The 21,637-nt window shown below is 41.6% G+C and overlaps 1 protein-coding gene across 1 annotated transcript in view; it reads right to left on the minus strand.

The window, feature by feature from the left end:
- Positions 1-15,151: 15,151 nt before the first annotated feature.
- The window catches only part of LOC110919413, a 35,526-nt gene continuing 29,040 nt past the window's right edge, over positions 15,152-21,637 (minus strand). Inside the window, exons 2-3 of the mRNA XM_022163684.1 lie at positions 19,040-19,885; positions 15,152-16,104 (exon numbers count right to left, since the gene is read on the minus strand). Coding sequence (XP_022019376.1) covers positions 15,152-16,104; positions 19,040-19,885 — 1,799 coding nt within the window. The remainder of the gene's footprint in view (positions 16,105-19,039; positions 19,886-21,637) is intronic.

Here is a 21,637-nt window from a genome sequence, read left to right on the forward strand (position 1 = left end):
CTCGTGCTCCTCCTGACTCTTGGAGTAAATCAAAATGTCGTCGATGAAAACGATAACAAACTTATCAAGATAAGGTTTGCACACCCTGTTCATAAGATCCATGAAGACTGCAGGCGCGTTCGTAAGCCCGAATGGCATGACAAGAAACTCGTAATGACCGTAGCGAGTTCTGAAAGCGGTTTTGGAGACGTCCTCATCCCGGACTCTCAGCTGATGATACCCTGACCTTAAATCAATCTTGGAATAGTAACACGACCCTTGCAACTGGTCGAATAGGTCATCTATGCGCGGAAGAGGATAACGGTTCTTCACCGTCACCTTATTGAGTTCGCGGTAGTCGATGCACATCCTGAACGTACCGTCTTTCTTCTTCACAAATAACACTGGAGCTCCCCAAAGCGAAGAGCTTGGACGAATAAAGCCCTTTTCCAAGAGCTCTTGTAGCTGCTTCGACAGTTCTTCCAGTTCGGTTGGAGCTAAACGATACGGTGCGCGGGCTATTGGTGCTGCTCCAGGAGCTAACTCAATCTGAAACTCGACTTGACGATGAGGAGGTAAACCAGGTAAATCTTCAGGAAACACTTGAGGAAAATCACGCACAACTGGTATATCCTCCAGCTTCTTTTCCTTTGCTGATGCGTCAGTGACAAGTGCCAGAATGGCAGTATGTCCCTTTCGTAAACATTTCTGCGCCTTTAAGAAAGAGATGATGCCAACCACAGCACCACTCCTGTCACCTTGTACTTCGAGAGGTCCTTGACTGGAGCGAGGAATACGAATAACTTTTTCTTTGCATAAGATCTCCGCGTGATGTTGGGATAACCAATCCATACCGATGACGACGTCGAAACTACCCAAAACTATGGGTATGAGATCAATCGAGAAAGTCTGACCCGCTAGAACAATACGACAACCCTTGACTACCTGTGCGGCTTCTACACTTTTACCATTGGCTAGTTCTACGACGTGTTTGGTGTCTAGGGGTGTTGGTGTACGTTTTAATAATTTACTCATTTTCAAGGACATATAACTTGTATCAGCACCCGAATCAAATAAGACAGTAACATAAATATCGTCGAGAAGAAACTTACCCATAACTACATTGGGATCATTCACTGCGTCACCCCGACCTAGCACAAAAGCACGACCCCGAGCTTCGTTGCCATTGTTGTTGTTTCCCCCGTTATTGTTGTTATTGTTCCCGTTGCCCTGGTTATTGTTGTGGTTGTTGTTGTTGTTCTGGTTCCTGTTCAACTGAGGGCAATGCCTTTTGAAGTGACCCTCTGCACCGCAATGAAAACACCCTTTGTTACCCTGCTGCTGATTCTGCTGTGCTTGAGGTTGCTGCTGATTCTGGTTTGCAGGTCGAGCGCTTCTACAATCTTTGGCCTCATGACCCATCTTGAGGCATCTTTGACAACGAACCTTATTACACTGGCCACTGTGATGTTTGTTGCAGGTGTTACACTTTGGAAGGTTTCCTCGGTACCCTCCCTGTCTGTGGCTGCCTGAGGAGTGCTGACTGGGACTCTGGTAACTGTCTGTCTTTCGTTGTTGAGCTTGCGACTGCACTGAAGCTGATCCCTTGCTAGAATCCCCATCCCATTTTCTCTTACTTTCACTGGGAGTAGCAAGTGTAGTAGAAGCAGTAGCGGTAGCAGTAGCACTGATATGCTTAGGCAGTTTATTCTGATCCACTGCCTGATCGGTGATGCGATGAGCGAGACGCTGGATTTCCTGGATGTTGTTGAGGTTAGCCGAGGTAACGTGGCTCTGTATTTCTGGTGCCAAACCTTTGAGATACAACTCAATACGCTTGTATGGAGGGTCCACCATAGTTGGACATAACACAGCCAACTCATTCGATCTCTTGGTGTAAGCTTCGATTTCCGAACCAACCATTTTCAAGTTATACAACTCGTCCTCCAACTTGTGAATGTCTTCTCTAGTGCAGTATTCCCTCTTGATCAGTTCTTTGAAATCATTCCAGGGTGTGGCGTTAGCAGCTGCCAACCCTAAGATCTGCACTTGTGCGTTCCACCAAGTGAGCGCAATCCCTTCAAGTGTGCCAGTGGCGAACTTCACCCTGCGAGCCTCAGGGCATTCACACATTTCGAAAACCGACTCGAGCTTTTCAAACCAGTGGAGGAGTCCAACTGCTCCCTCCGTGCCACTGAACGAGCTAGGACGACAATCCATGAAATTCTTGAAGGTGCACCCAGGTTGTTGCTGAGCGGGTTGACCTATTGTGTACGAATAGGGCAAAGTTAAGTACGAGAATTAATGTAGGATCTAAAGATCCTAGTGTCTATACTGCAGGGTATACTACCTGCTTGGGCGGCTGCAACTGCCGCAGCAACGAGAGCCTCTAGCTGGGCTTGAGTCATGGTAATTCGTGCGGCCATTGATCTTCACATCAAAGGCAACATAAGTGAGAAAGGTTCGCGAATAGTGCGATGACAGAAGAGTGTAAGCACATAAGTATTCTCATGCAATGACAAGTTGTGAGCAAGGTAATGTAAGCATACTACGAGCAAAGTTCTATGCAAATTCTAGCAATGTAGGCAATAAACATAAACCTTATTACCTAGGAAGTTGAGTCTTGCACGTGGAGCGAAGCGTCGTTGTGGATCGTTGAGAGCACTGTTCTGGTTATAGTCTGGTTTTAATAAAAACGTTTTTCCATATTAAAACCAAGTTCTCTATAACCAATGGCTCTGATACCAATCTGTCACACCCCCAAAATCCACACGCGGAGTATCACCGCTTGGGAGCGCGACTGACCAGGATCAAGCCACCAATCATATTGAACATGCAATTAATATTAAGTAAAATAAACGTAAACCATCCATTCAATACGATAGGTGTTCAAAACATAACCATAGTTTCAAAGTGTAGCGGAAGCATAGTAAATAAACCAACATTATTTAATAGTTTTAAATGTCATAATAGTTTCAACGTAGGAAACACGATCCTTGCCCACAACGACCCGCTTCTCCAGTGCAAGCTCCAAGTACCTAACGATCTGCAAGGCATGTAACAGAATGATCAACAAACTAGTTGAGCGAGTTCACAGAAAGTAAATGCGTAATAGTAAGTTCGTTTGTAACAGGTGGCTCTACTGGGCCGTTAGTACATTCTATTGGTGGGGGCTTCCCATGTTGTATAACCACTAGACTATTCGTATCTATAAGTATCCTTCACAACCGAGGATAGTGATCAGTATAAGTATCCTTCACATCCGAGGATAGTGATCAGTATAAGTATCCTTCACAACCGAGGATAGTGATCAGTATAAGTATCCTTCACAACCGAGGATAGTGATCAGTATAAGTATCCTTCACATCCGAGGATAGTAATATGGTAGTCTAGTCATAGTGTCAGTAGTGTATCTAATCAACCTTATCCCTTTCAATCCCATTCCCAACACCCCGGGAATCCCATGCCTTGGTAAGAGTGTGAACTCACCTTGGTTTGCTCGGTATGCTAGGTTATGCACTCACAAGTAATTTAATCACGTCCTATTGTATGCACGTATAACAAATCAGCTCATGTTCACAATGATACGCATGCAATTTAATGTTCACATAACAGTCAGTTTGCATATCGGCACAACACGTATTATTTCACATTAAATCATCAGCGTGCACGAATACAATTATCAACACTCATCACCAAGCATGGCATGCCAAATAAATCAAACATATGTTCCATTATTCAAAGCATGTTCATAACCTACAATATCTTTCGAATCCACCCTTATCTTTCGACGCACATCTACCTTTCGGTTCATGTGTTAACTTTCGTCAAACAGTTATCTTTCAGTTCACAACTATGTTTCGTATAACTAACATCTTTCGGTCAAAGCTATCCTTCGGTCCAAACAACTATCTTTCGAGTGGCAAGTATCTTTCGGTTACAATCAGTTTTCATGCAAAAAGGCAGTTACCACACAACCCTAAATGAGCATCTGGCATCATAATTATAAACAACCAAACATGATCATCATCGAAGTCAACAACAATGGCCGACAACTTATCAAGTATTATTATATTAATTTGCACATATACGGCAGCCAAGGCTAGCCGCCCATAACACCCAATTATGTTGTTTGCCAATTTATCATACCTTATAATATTTATTTGTTTAATTCCATGGAACTAACACAACCACATGCCATCATCTATGACAGCCGCCATCTATCCACCAATAGGAGCCCTTGACCGCCCCAAATCCACATGTCCCTTAGCAACCTACTGACCATTATTTACTAGCCGACATGTTGTGTGAATTTCTCATAATTTCATGCAGTTCAATACAAAAGGCTGACCATTATTTATCATTTCACTAATTTTATTGGACCAAATAGATAGTGGGTTTGACAATCATACATCCCCTAAATTTTTAATTCATATAACAACACAAAAATGATAACTCCGTGTAAAAATAATGCCGCCGATAATTGCCAATAACCACCATTTAGTACCAGTGACTACTAATATCAAAGACAATTTACGAGATGTTATTTGACCAAAAGAAAACACAGTAGCCGACATGCAGGAATATTATTCAATTAATCGATCTAACACATAATCGGATAATGATAATAGGCACTAACCACGATGAACAAGGAAGTAATTCCGATCGATCTTTGAGGGCCACGAAGTCACAAGGCTGCCGTCACACACACACAATAGAACTAGGGTTTTTGAAACTAACTGTTGACTTACATGCATTCACGTATTTAAATCGTATCACAGAAATGGGCCAAGCCCATCAGAAAGACTGGCCGAAAGATGTCGAAGGATATGTTTCGTGATCCTTCGGGCCGAAAGATGTCGAAGGATCCTATCTTTGCTCGAAGGGTATGTTTCGAGATCCTTCGAACCTAAGGTTATCTTTCGTGATCCTTCGATCTGTATGTCATGTTTCGTGATCTAGACTAAGTGTTTTAAATAATAATTCTAATATTATTTTCTACCACAGCAAGTAATCACATATAGGCAAAACGACAATACGTTTCATTAAAACACAACGCGTACAATTTCAAGTCCACAATCCAAACAACTAAACAGTCAAAGTCAACGCGCATTTAATGCGAAAGTGAAAGTCAGAAACTCGAGTTGTCACACTCCATGTATCTAACGACCTGCAAGGCATGTAACAGAGGATCAACAACTAGTTGAGCGAGTTCACAGAAAGTAAATGCGTAATAGTAAGTTCGTTTGTAACATGTGGCTCTACTGGGCCGATAGTACGTTCTATTGGTGGGGGCTTCCCATGTTGTATAACCACTAGACTATTCGTAATCATAAGTGTTCTTCACAACCGAGAACAGTAGTACGTACAAGCTTTACGTAGGTTTACGTAAGTATCCTTCACAACCGAGGATAGTAGTAAGTATAAATACACGTAGGTTTTACGTGAGTATCCTTCACAACCGAGGATAGTAGTAAGTATAAGTATACGTAGATTTTACGTAGGGGTCCTGCACAACCGAGGACAGTAAGAAGCATATGCATATGTGGGCTTTATGCATGTGTCCTGCACAACCGAGGACAGTAAGTAGTATAAGCATACGTAGGTTTACGTATGTGTCCTGCACAACCGAGGACGCTGGTATGGTAGTCTAGTGGTAGTGTCAGTATGAATCTATTCAATCTCATTCCTTCAATCCCAATTCCCGTGCCCTGGGAATCCCATGCCTTAGTAAGAGTGTGAACTCACCTTGGTTTGCTCGGTATGTTATTGCTTCTAGGGTTTATTAAATGTCTAAGTCCGTTACACACGACCTAGGATACATTGCACATGATACGATGTGAGTGTTTGCATCAACTTAGGGTTTACAAATCCTTGATATTCAAGCAACTGTGTTTTGTGTGTTTATGGTGTACATGATGATATCACATAGAATGTTCACGCATGCAAGATCATACAGTTGCATTCAGTATCATACGATCATATATAGAATCATACGTCACGTAAACAGTTAATCGTTTTCACGTAGTTCATGCGTCGCGTCTTGAACTTCACAGTTTAGTCTAACGTGAATATTAACCTATTGGCCACCGTTAACATTCTTAACATATTAACATCGTTAATGAGCTTAACAATTTAACAGAGTTTGACTTTAATTTCATCATTCATTCCTTAACAGATCAACATGCTTTTATCTTATAACTTGGCTTCAATTTAAATCACACACAAGTAGGACAGGGCCATACTCTTCTTAAAACTCAGACAAGTGTTGGGGGGGGGGGCTTCCCCTGTTTAAAAGTCGGATCATGCAACATGGGATTAAAACTCAGACAACAAAAGGTGTGGGGTTAAAAGTCGGACCATGGGTTAGGGTTTGGGGGTTCAAAACTCGGACCAAAGGGGTATGGGGTTAAAAGTCGGACCCCCTTGTTCCCATGCCACAAATTCGGACCACACCCCATGTTTAAAGGTCGGACTATGTGATGCACATAAAAGTCGGACATCATCCCCCTTGTAAAGCTCGGACCCTTGTTACTAGGGTTTAAACGTCGGACACTAGATCTCATGAAATTCGGACCATATGTGATGTAAAACTCGGAACATTACATCTTATAAAACTCGGATATGATGTGTTATGTACAAACTCGGACATCAATGCCTACATAACATCATAACATCCTCGGACACTATGCAATATAGTAAAAGTTCGGATCACATTAACTAGTTTAAAGATCGGACCACATTCTCATTACTAAAGATCGGACCTCCAAAGCTTAACAAAAGTCGGACCACTTACAACTTCCAAAATTCAGACTATAGAGCATATGAAACTCAGACAATTACATTCATTCACAAACCTCAGACAAACATTCATTCACGCGTTCTCTGTGATTGCAGCAGTTACACTTTATACATACCACATTTACGTACTATAATTCATACGATCTGGAAACCCTAATTCGTACATTACATGTCAGAAATCAATTCAACAATTAACATCATCATACAAACAGATGATTTCACGACCAATCATCATCATAACACAATAATCAAGCATCAATCAAAGCACAAAACCATCATATGAAAGCTAGGGTTTACAAGTCTCACAATAATCAAGAATTGATACAATCAGACTATCAATTAGGGTTTACAAGTATTAAACAATTACCTTGAAGGATTCTAGAGAAAGAGAGGAATCAAAAGTGATGAATGTCTTGTACCAATGATGGTGGTGATGATGATGATTGCTAGGGGATTAGAGAATACAGTGCTTTGGTTTTTTTTGTGAAAATGATTAGTGAAAAGGGATTAGGGTTAAGTATCATATAAGTTTCACTAATCACTCTACACACCCTTAATTATTACACTTTACACAAGCACAGCATCTCACAACAATTTCACAGTTTCACCACCAAGTTTATGCATTTGGCAAGTCTTTCACAATTAACACATAACCATGTATAATCACATAATACCGTTCATTGTATTAAAACGTATACAATTCCATAGCAACTAATTGTGCAAACACAACTAAACAATAAATGAACGTGCAATAACTGCGAAATAGAAATCTTGGAAATTCGAGTTGTCACATTATCCCCAACTTAAAAGAAATTTCGTCCCGAAATTTAGCATGCGGTTACTGAGGAAGCTAGGTAAGTTATATCGTTTACTGGTTTTCTTGGGGTGTCACATCATCCCCCCGTTGATTTGGAATTTCGTCCCGAAATTCCGCAGTAGTAGCTTCAGTCTCAGTAGTGGTTGCATTGGTTCCGAATAACTGGGGGTACTTTTCTGTCATCTGGTCTTCGCGTTCCCAGGTGTACTCTGGGCCACGTCGGGAGTTCCAACGAACTCGAACAAGAGGGATTCTCTTGCTTTTGAGGACCTTAACATCCCGGTCCGTGATTTCTACAGGTTCCTCGACGAAGTGCAACTGCTCGTCGATAGTGAGTTCCTTAAAAGGAACTATGAGGGTCTCATCTGACAGACACTTCTTCAGATTCGACACATGGAATACGTTGTGAACTGCACCGAGTTCAGCTGGTAGGTTTAGTCTGTAGGCTACTTTGCCTATTCCTTTCAGTGATTTCGAATGATCCAACCTACCGTGAATTGAGCTTGCCTCGTTTACCAAATCTAACCACACCCTTCCAGGGTGAAACTTTGAGTAAAACCCGGTCCCCGACCTGAAATTCCAATGGCTTCCTACGCTTATCCGCGTAGCTTTTCTGGCGATCGCGAGCTGCCGCCATGCGTTGTCGTATTTGTGCTATTCGTTCAGTAGCGTCAACTACCATTTCTGGACCTGTAATCTGACTATCTCCCACCTCTGCCCAACAGAGAGGTGACCGGCATTTACGTCCGTACAATGCCTCGAATGGAGCGGCTTGTATGCTGGTGTGGTAACTGTTATTGTACAAAAACTCCACTAACGGGAGGTGCTTTTCCCAGCTGTTGCCGAAATCGATAACACATGCTCGAAGCATGTCTTCTAAGGTTTGAATAGTGCGTTCAGACTGCCCATCCGTCTGAGGGTGATAAGCTGTACTCATGTCTAATCGAGATCCAAAAGCTTTGTGCATTGCTTGCCATAGTTCTGAAGTGAATTGTGCATCCCGATCCGAAATAATAGAGGTTGGCACTCCGTGCCTCGAAACAACTTCTTTCAAGTAGATGTCTGCTAATGTAGAGAACTTATCCGTTTCTTTGATAGCCAAGAAATGAGCAGACTTTGTGAGTCGATCTACGATCACCCAAATAGTATCATTCCCACACTGGGATCTAGGTAGGCCAGTGACAAAATCCATGGAAATTTCTTCCCATTTCCATTGTGGTATCCTGGGTTGCTGAAGTAGGCCTGAGGGTTTCTGATACTCCACTTTGACTTTTGCACATGTCAAACACTTGCCGACGTAGGTCGCGATGTGGGCTTTCATGCTAGGCCACCAATATGTAGTTCTGATGTCGTGATACATTTTATCCGAACCTGGATGTACCGAGTAGCGAGACTTATGAGCTTCATCCATCACAAGTTCTCGTAAACCGCCGTATAGTGGTACCCAAATACGCCCTGTTACATAGTAGGCGCCATCTCCCTTTTGTTCTAATCGTTGCCTTGAGCCGCGTAAAGCTTCAGCCTTTACGTTTTCTGGTTTCAATGCTCCCACCTGAGCATCTCGTATTTGTGCAGGAAGATCAGACTGAATAGTGAGCTGCAAAGCTCGTACACGCCTAGGTAGAGTGTCCTTTCGACTGAGAGCGTCAGCCACAACATTGGCCTTGCCTGGATGGTACTTGATGGCGCATTTGTAATCATTAAGCAGCTCGACCCATCGTCGTTGACGCATGTTCAGTTCCTTCTGCTTGAAGATATGCTCGAGACTCCTGTGATCAGTGTAAATTGTGCACTTGGTACCGTACAGGTAGTGTCGCCATATCTTGAGCGCGAAAACAACAGCTCCCAGCTCTAAATCGTGCATCGTGTAGTTCCGTTCATAAACCTTGAGTTGACGAGAAGCGTAGGCAATAACTTTATCACGCTGCATCAATACACAACCAAGACCCTGTATCGACGCGTCACAATAAACCACAAAATCATCCGTGCCCTCTGGCAATGAGAGAATAGGTGCGCTGCAAAGCCTATTCTTTAGGTATTGGAAAGCAGTTTCCAGATTGTTGCCCCAGCGGTAGGTGACACCCTTCTGTGTCAGTAGTGTAAGTGGCTGAGCAATCTTTTGAGAAATCTTTGATAAACCGTCTGTAGTAACCCGCCAAACCCAAGAATTGGCGTATTTCTGTTGGTGTACGTGGTGCAGGCCAGTTCCTGATCGAATCCACCTTGGATGGATCAATATGGATCCCGTCCTTATTTACTACATGGCCTAGAAAGTGGACTTTACGAAGCCAGAAGTCACATTTCGAAAACTTAGCGTACAGCTGTTCCTTTCGAAGGAGTTCCAAAATAAGTCGTAGATGCTGTTCGTGCTCCTCCTGACTCTTGGAGTAGATCAGGATGTCGTCAATAAACACTATCACAAATTTGTCTAGGTAGGGTTTGCACACCCTGTTCACAAGATCCATAAATACGGCAGGCGCGTTCGTTAACCCGAACGGCATGACAAGAGACTCGTAGTGGCCGTAGCGAGTTCTGAATGCGGTTTTGGGAGACGTCCTCGTCCCGGAATCCCAGCTGATGGTAATCTGACCTCAAGTCTATCTTGAAGTAGTAGCACGACCCTTGCAACTGGTCGAATAAGTTGTCACTTCGTGGAAGAGGATAACGATTCTTCACCGTCACCTTGTTGAGTTCCCGGTAGTCTATGCACATCCTGAAGGTACCGTCCTTCTTTTTCACAAATAACACTGGAGCTCCCCAGGCGAAGAGCTAGGTCGAATAAAGCCCTTTTCCAAGAGCTCTTGTAGCTGCTTTGACAGTTCTTCCAGATTAGTTGGAGTGAAACGATACGGTGCGCGAGCTATAGGTGCTGTCCAGAACTATAGGAATGAGGTGGATAGGAAGCGTCTGACCAGCGAGGATAAGATTACAACCCTGAACTATGTGTGGCCTCTAGACTTTTACCATTAGCTAATACTACGACAGGTTTGGTGTTCAAGGTAGTTGGTGCACATTTTAACATCTGACTAACTTTCAAGGACATATAATTGGTATCCACACCCGAATCAAACAAGACAGTAACATAAAAGTCGTCGAGAAGAAACTTACCCATTATTACGATAAGATTGTTCCTTGCGTCACCCTGACCAATCATGTACACGCTGCCCCGGCGTCATGGTTTCCATTGCTTCCCCCAACGCTATCCCCGTTGTCGTCCCTGTTTCCATGGTCGTGGTTCGGAGTCTGGTCCTGGTTTAATTGAGGGCAATCGCGTTTAAAATGACCTTCAGCCCCACACTGGAAACATCCCCGGTTTCCACGCTGTGGCTGCTGCTGTGTGTTCTGTGGAGCTGGTAGTTGCAGTTGCTGGTTCTGTGAAGATTGAGGCGGTCGTTGTTGTTCTTGAGTTACAGGACGTGAGTTTCGACAATCCTTAGCTTCATGACCAATCTTGAGACACCGCTGGCAACGACCCTTGTTGCACTGGTCACCGTGGTGTCTGTTACAATTGTTGCACCAAGGGTGAATTCCTCGATATCTTTTCTGCCCATGACTACTAGAAAACTGCTGTCTGGGGCTCTGGTAGTCATCTATCTCTTGCTGCTGCGTTAGAGGCTGGACCAAAATTAATCCCTTGCTCAGGTTTTCATCCCACTTGCGTTTGTTATCACTAGAAGCATATGTAGTATCAGCTTTAACACGTTTTGGTAGTTTGTTTTGTTCTACTGCCTGGTCTGTGAGACGATGAGCAAGACGAGTGACTTGCTGGATAGTACCAAGGTTAACTGCGGTCAAATGACTCTGAATTTCGGGCACCAGACCCTTGAGATACAGTTCGATGCGTTTGGTGGGAGGGTCTACCATAGTAGAACAAAATGTGGCTAATTCATTCGATCTCTTCGTATAAGCTTCAATTTCAGACCCCACCATCTGTAGGTTGAGGAACTCTACCTCTAGTTTGTGGATGTCTTCTCGACTGCAAAACTCTTCCTTAATTAGGTCCTTGAACTCGTTCCAGGGAGTGGCATTAGCAGCCGCCAGTCCTAACATTTGAACCTGTGCTTCCCACCAAGTTAATGCAGCACCTTCGAGTGTTCCAGTAGCAAACTTTACTCTACGTGACTCAGGGCAATCATGCACCTCGAAGTCAGTTTCGAGCCTCTCGAACCAATGGAGGAGGCCTACAACTCCCTCAGTTCCACTGAAGGTACTAGGTCGACAATCCTTGAGATTTTTGAAGGTGTAAACAGGTGGCTGAGCGTGTTGACCTCCTGCTGGTATGGCTGCAAGTGCCGCAGCAATTCGTTAATGAGAGCCGTCAACTGGGCTTGTGTCATGTTGATATATCCGGCCATGATCTTCATAGCAAATGCAACGTAAGTGAGAATGGTTCGCGAGTAGTGCGATGACAGAAGAGTGTAAGCACATAAGTGTTCTCAAGCAATAACATATAGTGAGCAATGTGATCTAAGCATACCACGAGCAAAGTTCTATGTAATTCTAGCATGTAGGCAATAAACATAAACCTTATTACCTAGGATGTTGAGTCTTGCACGTGGAGCGAAGCGTCGTTGTGGATCGTTGAGAGCACTGTTCTGGTTATAGTCTGGTTTTAATAAAAACGTTTTCCCATATTAAAACCAAGTTCTCTATAACCAATGGCTCTGATACCAATCTGTCACACCCCCAAAATCCACCTGCGGAGTATCACCGCTTGGGAGCGTGACTGACCAGGATCAAGCCACCAATCATATAGAACAATATATATAGTAAAAGTAATTGCCATTAAACCAAACCAAATCCATATGAAAGGTGTTCCAAAACATAAGTAAGTTATCGTTGTTTAGCGGAAGCGTATAATTAAAACCCAACAAAATAAAGTATCAAATGTCGTAAGTGTTTAACAAGACAATCACGATCCAAGCCCACAACGACCAGCTCCTCCCTGTGCAAGCTCCATGTATCTAACGACCTGCAAGGCATGTAACAGAGGATCAACAACTAGTTGAGCGAGTTCACAGAAAGTAAATGCGTAATAGTAAGTTCGTTTGTAACATGTGGCTCTACTGGGCCGATAGTACGTTATATTGGTGGGGGCTTCCCATGTTGTATAACCACTAGACCATTCGTAATCATAAGTGTTCTTCACAACCGAGAACAGTAGTACGTACAAGCTTTACGTAGGTTTACGTAAGTATCCTTCACAACCGAGGATAGTAGTAAGTATAAATACACGTAGGTTTTACGTGAGTATCCTTCACAACCGAGGATAGTAGTAAGTATAAGTATACGTAGATTTTACGTAGGGGTCCTGCACAACCGAGGACAGTAAGAAGCATATGCATATGTGGGCTTTACGCACGTGTCCTGCACAACCGAGGACAGTAAGTAGTATAAGCATACGTAGGTTTACGTATGTGTCCTGCACAACCGAGGACGCTGGTATGGTAGTCTAGTGGTAGTGTCAGTATGAATCTATTCAATCTCATTCCTTCAATCCCAATTCCCGTGCCCTGGGAATCCCATGCCTTAGTAAAAGTGTGAACTCACCTTGGTTTGCTCGGTATGTTATTGCTTCTAGGGTTTATTAAATGTCTAAGTCCGTTACACACGACCTAGGATACATTGCACATGATACGATGTGAGTGTTTGCATCAACTTAGGGTTTACAAATCATTGATATTCAAGTAACTGTGTTTTGTGTGTTTATGGTGTACATGATGATATCACATAGAATGTTCACGCATGCAAGATCATACAGTTGCATTCAGTATCATACGATCATATATAGAATCATACGTCACGTAAACACTTAATCGTTTTCACGTAATTCATGTGTCGCGTCTTGAACTTCACAGTTTAGTCTAACATGAATATTAACCTATTGGCCACCGTTAACATTCTTAACATATTAACATCGTTAATGAGCTTAACAATTTAACAGAGTTTGACTTTAATATCATCATTCATTCCTTAACAGATCAACATGCTTTTATCTTACAACTTGGCTTCAATTTAAATCACACACAAGTAGGACAGGTCCATACTCTTCTTAAAACTCAGACAAGTGTTGGGGGGGGGGGGGGCTTCCCCTGTTTAAAAGTCGGATCATGCAACAAGGGATTAAAACTCAGACAACAAAAGGTGTGGGGTTAAAAGTCGGACCATGGGTTAGGGTTTGGGGGTTCAAAACTCGGACCAAAGGGGTATGGGGTTAAAAGTCGGACCCCCTTGTTCCCATGCCACAAATTCGGACCACACCCCATGTTTAAAGGTCGGACTATGTGATGCACATAAAAGTCGGACATCATCCCCCTTGTAAAGTTCGGACCCTTGTTACTAGGGTTTAAACGTCGGACACTAGATCTCATGAAATTCGGACCATATGTGATGTAAAACTCGGATCATTACATCTTATAAAACTCGGATATGATGTGTTATGTACAAACTCGGACATCAATGCCTACATAACATCATAACATCCTCGGACACTATGCAATATAGTAAAAGTTCGGATCACATTAACTAGTTTAAAGATCGGACCACATTCTCATTACTAAAGATCGGACCTCCAAAGCTTAACAAAAGTCGGACCACTTACAACTTCCAAAATTCAGACTATAGAGCATATGAAACTCAGACAATTACATTCATTCACAAACCTCAGACAAACATTCATTCACGCGTTCTCTGTGATTGTAGCAGTTACACTTTATACATACCACAGTTACGTACTATAATTCATACGATCTGGAAACCCTAATTCGTACATTACATGTCAGAAATCAATTCAACAATTAACATCATCATACAAACAGACGATTTCACGACCAATCATCATCATAACACAATAATCAAGCATCAATCAAAGCACAAAACCATCATATGAAAGCTAGGGTTTACAAGTCTCACAATAATCAAGAATTGATACAATCAGACTATCAATTAGGGTTTACAAGTATTAAACAATTACCTTGAAGGATTCTAGAGAAAGAGAGGAATCAAAAGTGATGAATGTCTTGTGCCAATGAGGGTGGTGATGATGATTGCTAGGGGATTAGAGAATACAGTGCTTTGGTTTTTTTTTTGTGAAAATGATTAGTGAAAAGGGATTAGGGTTAAGTATCATATAAGTTTCACTAATCACTCTACACACCCTTAATTATTACACTTTACACAAGCACACCATCTCACAACAATTTCACAGTTTCACCACCAAGTTTATGCATTTGACAAGTCTTTCACAATTAACACATAACCATGTATAATCACATAATACCGTTCATTGTATTAAAACATATACAATTCCATAGCAACTAATTGTGCAAACACAACTAAACAATAAATGAACGTGCAATAACTGTGAAATAGAAATCTTGGAAATTCGAGTTGTCACATCCTCTCTTGCCATACATAGTACGTAGCGGCCACAATAAGGAGTTTACCAACAATCCGGTTAAGCTGGCGAGAATTTGCATTTTGAACCATCCACTGCATAATCGAGGACCATGTGTTGTTGACACTCTCCATGTTAACCATTTTCCTCACTGAATCCTAAACTTTCGAGGCAAAGGAGCATTGAAAGAAAAGGTGGTCTCTAGAATCTCGATCATGGTAACAAAGAGGACAACACATAAGAATCAGATTTGTAACACTACCCGCTTCCCAAGTAGCCATCCTGTCTTGCGTCTTTAACTTATTATTTATCACTAACCACATATGGAAGGAATGCCGAGGAATGCATTGACTGAACCAAATCGAGTCAACCCAATCGACCCTATCACCCCTATGACGCAGAGTATTCCAAACTTCCCAAGATCGAATTTGATAAAAGTTCCCCTCCATATCTTTCCAACGACATCGATCAGCCATATCAACTAAAGGATGCGGTGGAGGAATGTTTATAAGAACCGGGAAAAGATCCAACCAAGCTTGAGGCCATTTCCATTGGCCGATATCATCAATAAGATCCGCAACGGAAGACCGACGGTTAAAACCCGCATTGGCTATAGCCCGAGGAGTAATAAAGGATCTGAGAGGACTACAAGAACACCAGTTATCACTCCAAGCATTCGTTTGCCGACCGCTCAGGATAGACATCAAAATATAAGGCCTTATGTGATTACGAATTGCAAGAATATGTCTCCATCCCCAGCTTACACTACCACGTTTCGTCACCTCCCAGAAGTTCGTACCTTTCAATTTGTAGGAATGAATCCATTGGACCCAAAGAGAAGGACGATTATTGATAATACTCCATACATGGCAAGAAAGTAACGCAATGTTCACATCTTTAATACTGCGGACGCCCAGACCCCCTTCTTCTTTCAGCAAACAAACATTGGACCAAGCAACTTTTGAACAAACATTCCCCTGGATACCACCATTCCAAAGAAACCGACGCATAGTCTTTTCAAGCTCCTTAACAATACGAACCAGAAGCATAAAAACAGAAGCCCAATATGTGTACATAGAAGCCAGAACCGAATTGATCAGTTGAAGCCTTCCTGCAAAAGATAAAGATCTTGACATCCAATTATCAATACGATGTTTAACTCTCTCAATAAGGACTTTACAATCCCTATAAGCAAGACGAGTAGAAATCAGCGGGACTCCAAGGTAGCGGACCGGAAGGGTACCCTCCTGAAAAGGCATCAACCCAAGAATTTGCTGTCACACCCCCAAAATCCACACGCGGAGTATCACCGCTTGGGAGCGTGACTGACCAGGATCAAGCCACCAATCATATTGAACAATATAAATAATTAAAGAAATTCATAAACCCAATTCAATACAATTGATGTTCCAACAAAACATAGTTTAAGTAGCGGAAGCATCTGTAAGTAACCCAACATAGTTAATAGTTTTAAATGTCATAACAATTCAACATAGTAATCACGATCCTTGTCCACAACGACCGCGCCTCCAGTGCAAGCTCCATAAGTACCTAAGGTCCTGCAAGGCATGCAGCAACGAGTCAACAACTAGTTGAGCGAGTTCACAGTTAACAGTTCAGTAATAGTATAGTGTGAGTAGTAGTATGTTCGTTCGTTATGTCATATATCGTATTAGTTTCCATCGCGGCCTCCCAGGCAGGTATGCGAAGATATTAGGGGATGTTCATCCCGAGTATTCTAGACTAGGTTTATCTGTATCGCGGCCTACCAGGCAGGTGTGCGAAGATTAGTAAATCTCAGTTCGCGACCTTCCAAAGGCAGGTGTGCGAAGTCAGTCATAATATCGCGGCCAACCCTTGGCAGGTGTGCGAAGATCAGTTCAATAAGTATTACTAGTCTAGTCGTAGTTCTATCAGCGGAGTATGTACAATTGTTCATCAAATCCCATTCCCACCCGGGAACCCCATGCCTTGGCTGTGTGAACTCACCTTGGTTTGCTCGGTATGTTATTGCTTCTAGGGTTAATTTGTGTTTAAGTCCGTTGTACACGATCTAAGGTACATTGCACATAAATCTACTGTGAGTATTTTACTTTCAATAATGCTTACAACTCTTTGGTGTTCAAATAGTATCATACGGTAATGTATTGCACAGAAACATGTAGTATCATTCATTAACACTTAGCATCATATCAGACAGTATCGCATAAGCGTATACAGTAGTGACAGTAGCATGCAGTATATATTATAAAGTGCAGCACATACAGTAGTGACAGTAGCATCCACTTATTCATTCATGCCTCATCAATAACTCAGGTCATGCTTATCAACACAGAACACAGACCATATATGTATGCATTACAGAATTCGGACAACAACATAATCACAAATTTGCACCATTCCCTTACATAAAGGTCGGACATGAATATACAAACAAAGGTCTGACATGTTAGCATTGTAATAAAGGTCGGACAAGGAAGTGGGGACCAAACTCGGACCATACACACTAATAAAGGTCGGACATAGTGGGTTGGGGTAAAAACTCGGACCAATAGGGATGTGGGGGGGGGGGTTAAAAGGTCGGACCAGGTGAGGAGATTAAAACTCAATCACCTCCCCATTGTGCAAAACTCGGACCAGTATGAGAGCTAGGAAACTCGGATCACAAGATGTTTCATCAACAAACTCGGATAGGGGCTTGGGGGGATTAAAGTTCGGACTAAGGAGGTTTAGGGGTTAAATTCGGATCCCTTGTTCACAAGCCAAAAACTCGGACATCTACCATCATTCATAACCTCGGACCTACATCTATATAGATAAACTCGGACCATTGTATGTTGTAAAGGTCGGACATGAGTTTAAGCTTAAAACTCGGACCCAAAGGCTTGTTTAAAAGTTCGGTCAACAAGTGTAATCTCAAATAAATCGGATAACAATACTTATAACAAACATGGACATTCAAGTTATATTAAAACTCAGACATCCTTTATCCATTTAAAATTCGGACATGCTAATTTGTTATAAAACTCAGACACTTAACATATCATTAAAGTCGGACTCATGTGCTCATAACAAAAACTCGGATGGTATTTGCAAGCAAAACTCAGATCCTTACAACACACATAAAGTTCGGACTAACCACATTCACAAACTCGGACTATCAATCCTGCGTGAATTCCTAGATCATATTACAGAATCAAAGTAGCAGTTACAATTTACATTGATACGATCAAAAACCCTATTTCATACTTTCTCAATGCAAAATCAATTCAATCTTCAGTAGTTGGCCAAAACAATCATCTAAATCAAGAATCTTAATCATCTAACAATGATTACACAATCATCATCATTCTTTCACAATAATTCAGAATCAATTCAAAGCACAAAATCATCAAATCAAGGCTAGGGTTTACAAGTATTACAAGAATCAAGCATTGCTAACATCAAACAATCAATAAACAATGATTACACAATTACCTTGAATGATTCTAGAGAAGGAGAGGAATGAAGAGTGATGAATGTCTTGTGCCAATGATGGTGGTGATGATGATTGCTAGGGGATTAGAGAATTGCAAGTACGTGTTTTGTTTTGTGCAGTGATTAGTGAAAAGGGATTAGGGTTAAGTATAGCTTAAGTTTCACTAATAGCTCTCTACACCCTTAATTAACATATTTTGCAATAGTACACCATCTCAAATGGTTTCACAGTTTCACCACCAAGTTTATGCATTTGACAAGTTTATCACAATTAACACATAACCATGCACAATCACACAATACGATTCGTTGCATCAAAACGTATATAATTCCATAGCAATTAATTGTGCAAATAATCAACTAAACCATACAAGAACGTGCAATAAATGCGAAATAGAAATCTTGGAATTTCGAGTTGTCACATTATCCCCTACTTAAAAGAAATTTCGTCCCGAAATTTGGTACGCACTCACTGAGGAAGCTAGGTAAGCTGTATCGTTCACTGGTTTTCCTGGGGTGTCACATTTGCGTTTTCACATGGTTAGGAACGTTGCAAAAGAAAATTGTACTCTTAGGAGCACTTGGAACCAAACCCGAAATCTTTGTAAAACTACCAAGAGCATCCCTTAAAACTTTAACCGAGGGCCTATCACCATGAGCAAAAATGAAGAGATCATCCGCAAATGAAACATTTATAATCCTTTGCTTAGCACATAGAGAGTGAAATTTAAACGACGCATGAGTTCTCGCTGCATGTTGAAGGAGAAGAGACAAGACTTCCATAACTAGCATAAACAAATACGGAGACAAGGGGTCCCCTTGTCTAAGGCCCCGCTTCCCATAGAAGAAGCCATGAATGTCACCATTGATGCAAAGGGAATACGATACCGTGGAGACACAAGTCATAATCCACTTAACCATTTTCCGATGAAAGCCAAACCGCAGTAAAACAGATTCAAGGAAAGACCAGTTAACTGTATCATATGCCTTCTGAATGTCGATTTTCAAAGCACATCTAGAAGGTCCTCTATTGGTATGATAATTGTGCATAAGTTCTTGCGTGAGGAGGATGTTATCAGAAATCTTACGACCAGGAACGAATGCCGATTGGTTTATGCTGACCAAGCCATCCAAATAGCCTTTAAGTCTATCAGTGGTGATTTTACTAATGCATTTGAATAGCACATTACAACAAGAAATCGGTCTATAATCAAGAACCGAATTTGGAGTCTCCTTTTTAGGCACCAATGCAATGATCGTGTGATTAATCTGTTTAAGCAATTGGCCATTATCAAAGAAAGCAAGAATCGCGTCAGTAACTTCCTCACCGACAGTATCCCAAGCATGCTTAAAGAAGGCTGAAGTGAACCCATCAGGCCCCGGAGCCTTGTTTTCCCCGATGCTGACATCCTCAACTACACCGATTGATTTTCTTACTTTCTCGATCGGATAGAAAAATGGGTATTTGAAGTGGAGCAAAATCACTAATACTTAGCTTTTCAAAAATGCAGTTAGGCATTATGTTAACACAAAGATCTTTATCAATGGTGATATTACTAATAAATGAATTTTGAAAGAAACATGGAACCGGTGTAATGTTAATTTCAAAAGGAACTTCTTTTATTATCGAAGTTTGATCATTAGTTAACTTAATACTTACCATTTCTTCAATTTTAGTGTTAGTGTTTAGCTCTTTTAAAAACTTAGCATGAGGGGTTACTAAACAATGATTTTCAAAAGAAGGTGACAAGAGATTAATTTCTTCAAAATTAGACTCTTCTTGTAATTTAACGTTATCGACCTCACCTCTTTCGTTGTTTAACTCATGTGTCGGTTTTTCACTTATTTGTTCTTCCATTTTTAACTCTTCAACTATCGTTTCTTCTTTTTTTAATTCTTCTCTTGCGCGGGACTCCTCTTCCCTTGCGCGAGATTCTTTTATGCATCGTTCGATAGTTTTAATGTGTTCTAATATCCTATCGGTCACTTCGGTGATAGAGAAAGGATTGGGATCCTCAAAGCTTGAATCCGGTTGTTCGATCCTTGGTTCCTCATAGTACTCATATGAAGTCGATGGTTCATACCATTGTTCTTCATTGTAAGTATATGATGGATAAGGGTCGAAATTTTGTTCTTCATAGTACTCGTATGAGGTGGGTTGTTCACGCCATGGTTCCTCATAATAAGAGTATGAAGGTGGTGGTTCATATCTTGACTCTTCAAAGTACGAGTACGAAGGCTCATACCTTGGTTCATCAAAATACGAGTATGAGGGAGAAGGTTCATACCTTTGGTCTTCATAGGATGTGTATGAAGTTGATGGCTCGTACCTGGGCTCCTCATAATGGTTTTAAGAAGTGGATGGTTGAAACAAGTTACAATATTGTACCGAGTGCGGGTTACCACAATTAGTGCAATAGTTTCTCATATAATCATCCTCGTCATAGGTGTAGTTGTAACCTCCTGAGTATTGATCCAAAGGGATCACTCAACATACCACAACTGAGTCTCGGGACCAGAAAACAAAAATAAAGGTGGAAACAGAAGGCTGGACACGGCCCCGTGTTGGGTGAACACAGCCCCGTGTTCAGGATCTGTATCTGGGCGTTTTAATTAAAGTTACTGGTCTCGTTGGACACGGGGGCGAGTTCAGTGAACACGGCCCTGTGTTCAGACTCTGTATCTGGGTATCTAACTAAAAATATGCAGCACGGGGGCGTGTTCAGTGAGCACGGCCCCGTGTTCAGGCTACTGTAAATGCAAACTAAACTAAAATGCAGAAAAATGTGCGCGCGTTTTAAAAAGGTTTTGAAAAACTGATTAGGCCGTTGATTTTAAGCTTTCTTAAAATCCTTGTGTCCCCGGCAACGGCGTCAAAAACTTGATGCGTGCAAGTGTGTATATGTTTTAGATGTATATTTTAAGCCCTTTTTACACTTTTAGCCAAGTTTTAAATTTATAAAACACGATATTCACTAACACTAAACACACATATGGGCAAGTGCACCCATCATGGACGTAGTATAGTGTTGGCAAGATACCGAGGTCATCCAAGGACACAAGAGCTTTTAGTACCGGTTTATCCTCAACGTCTAATCAAATCAAAAATGTTAGAAAAGATTTTTAAACTAAGAAAATAAAAACTAACTAAATGCTGAAAAATAAAA

The sequence above is a fragment of the Helianthus annuus genome, chromosome 16 (genome assembly GCF_002127325.2).
Source record: "Helianthus annuus cultivar XRQ/B chromosome 16, HanXRQr2.0-SUNRISE, whole genome shotgun sequence".
In the NCBI taxonomy this organism is placed as follows: domain Eukaryota; kingdom Viridiplantae; phylum Streptophyta; class Magnoliopsida; order Asterales; family Asteraceae; genus Helianthus; species Helianthus annuus.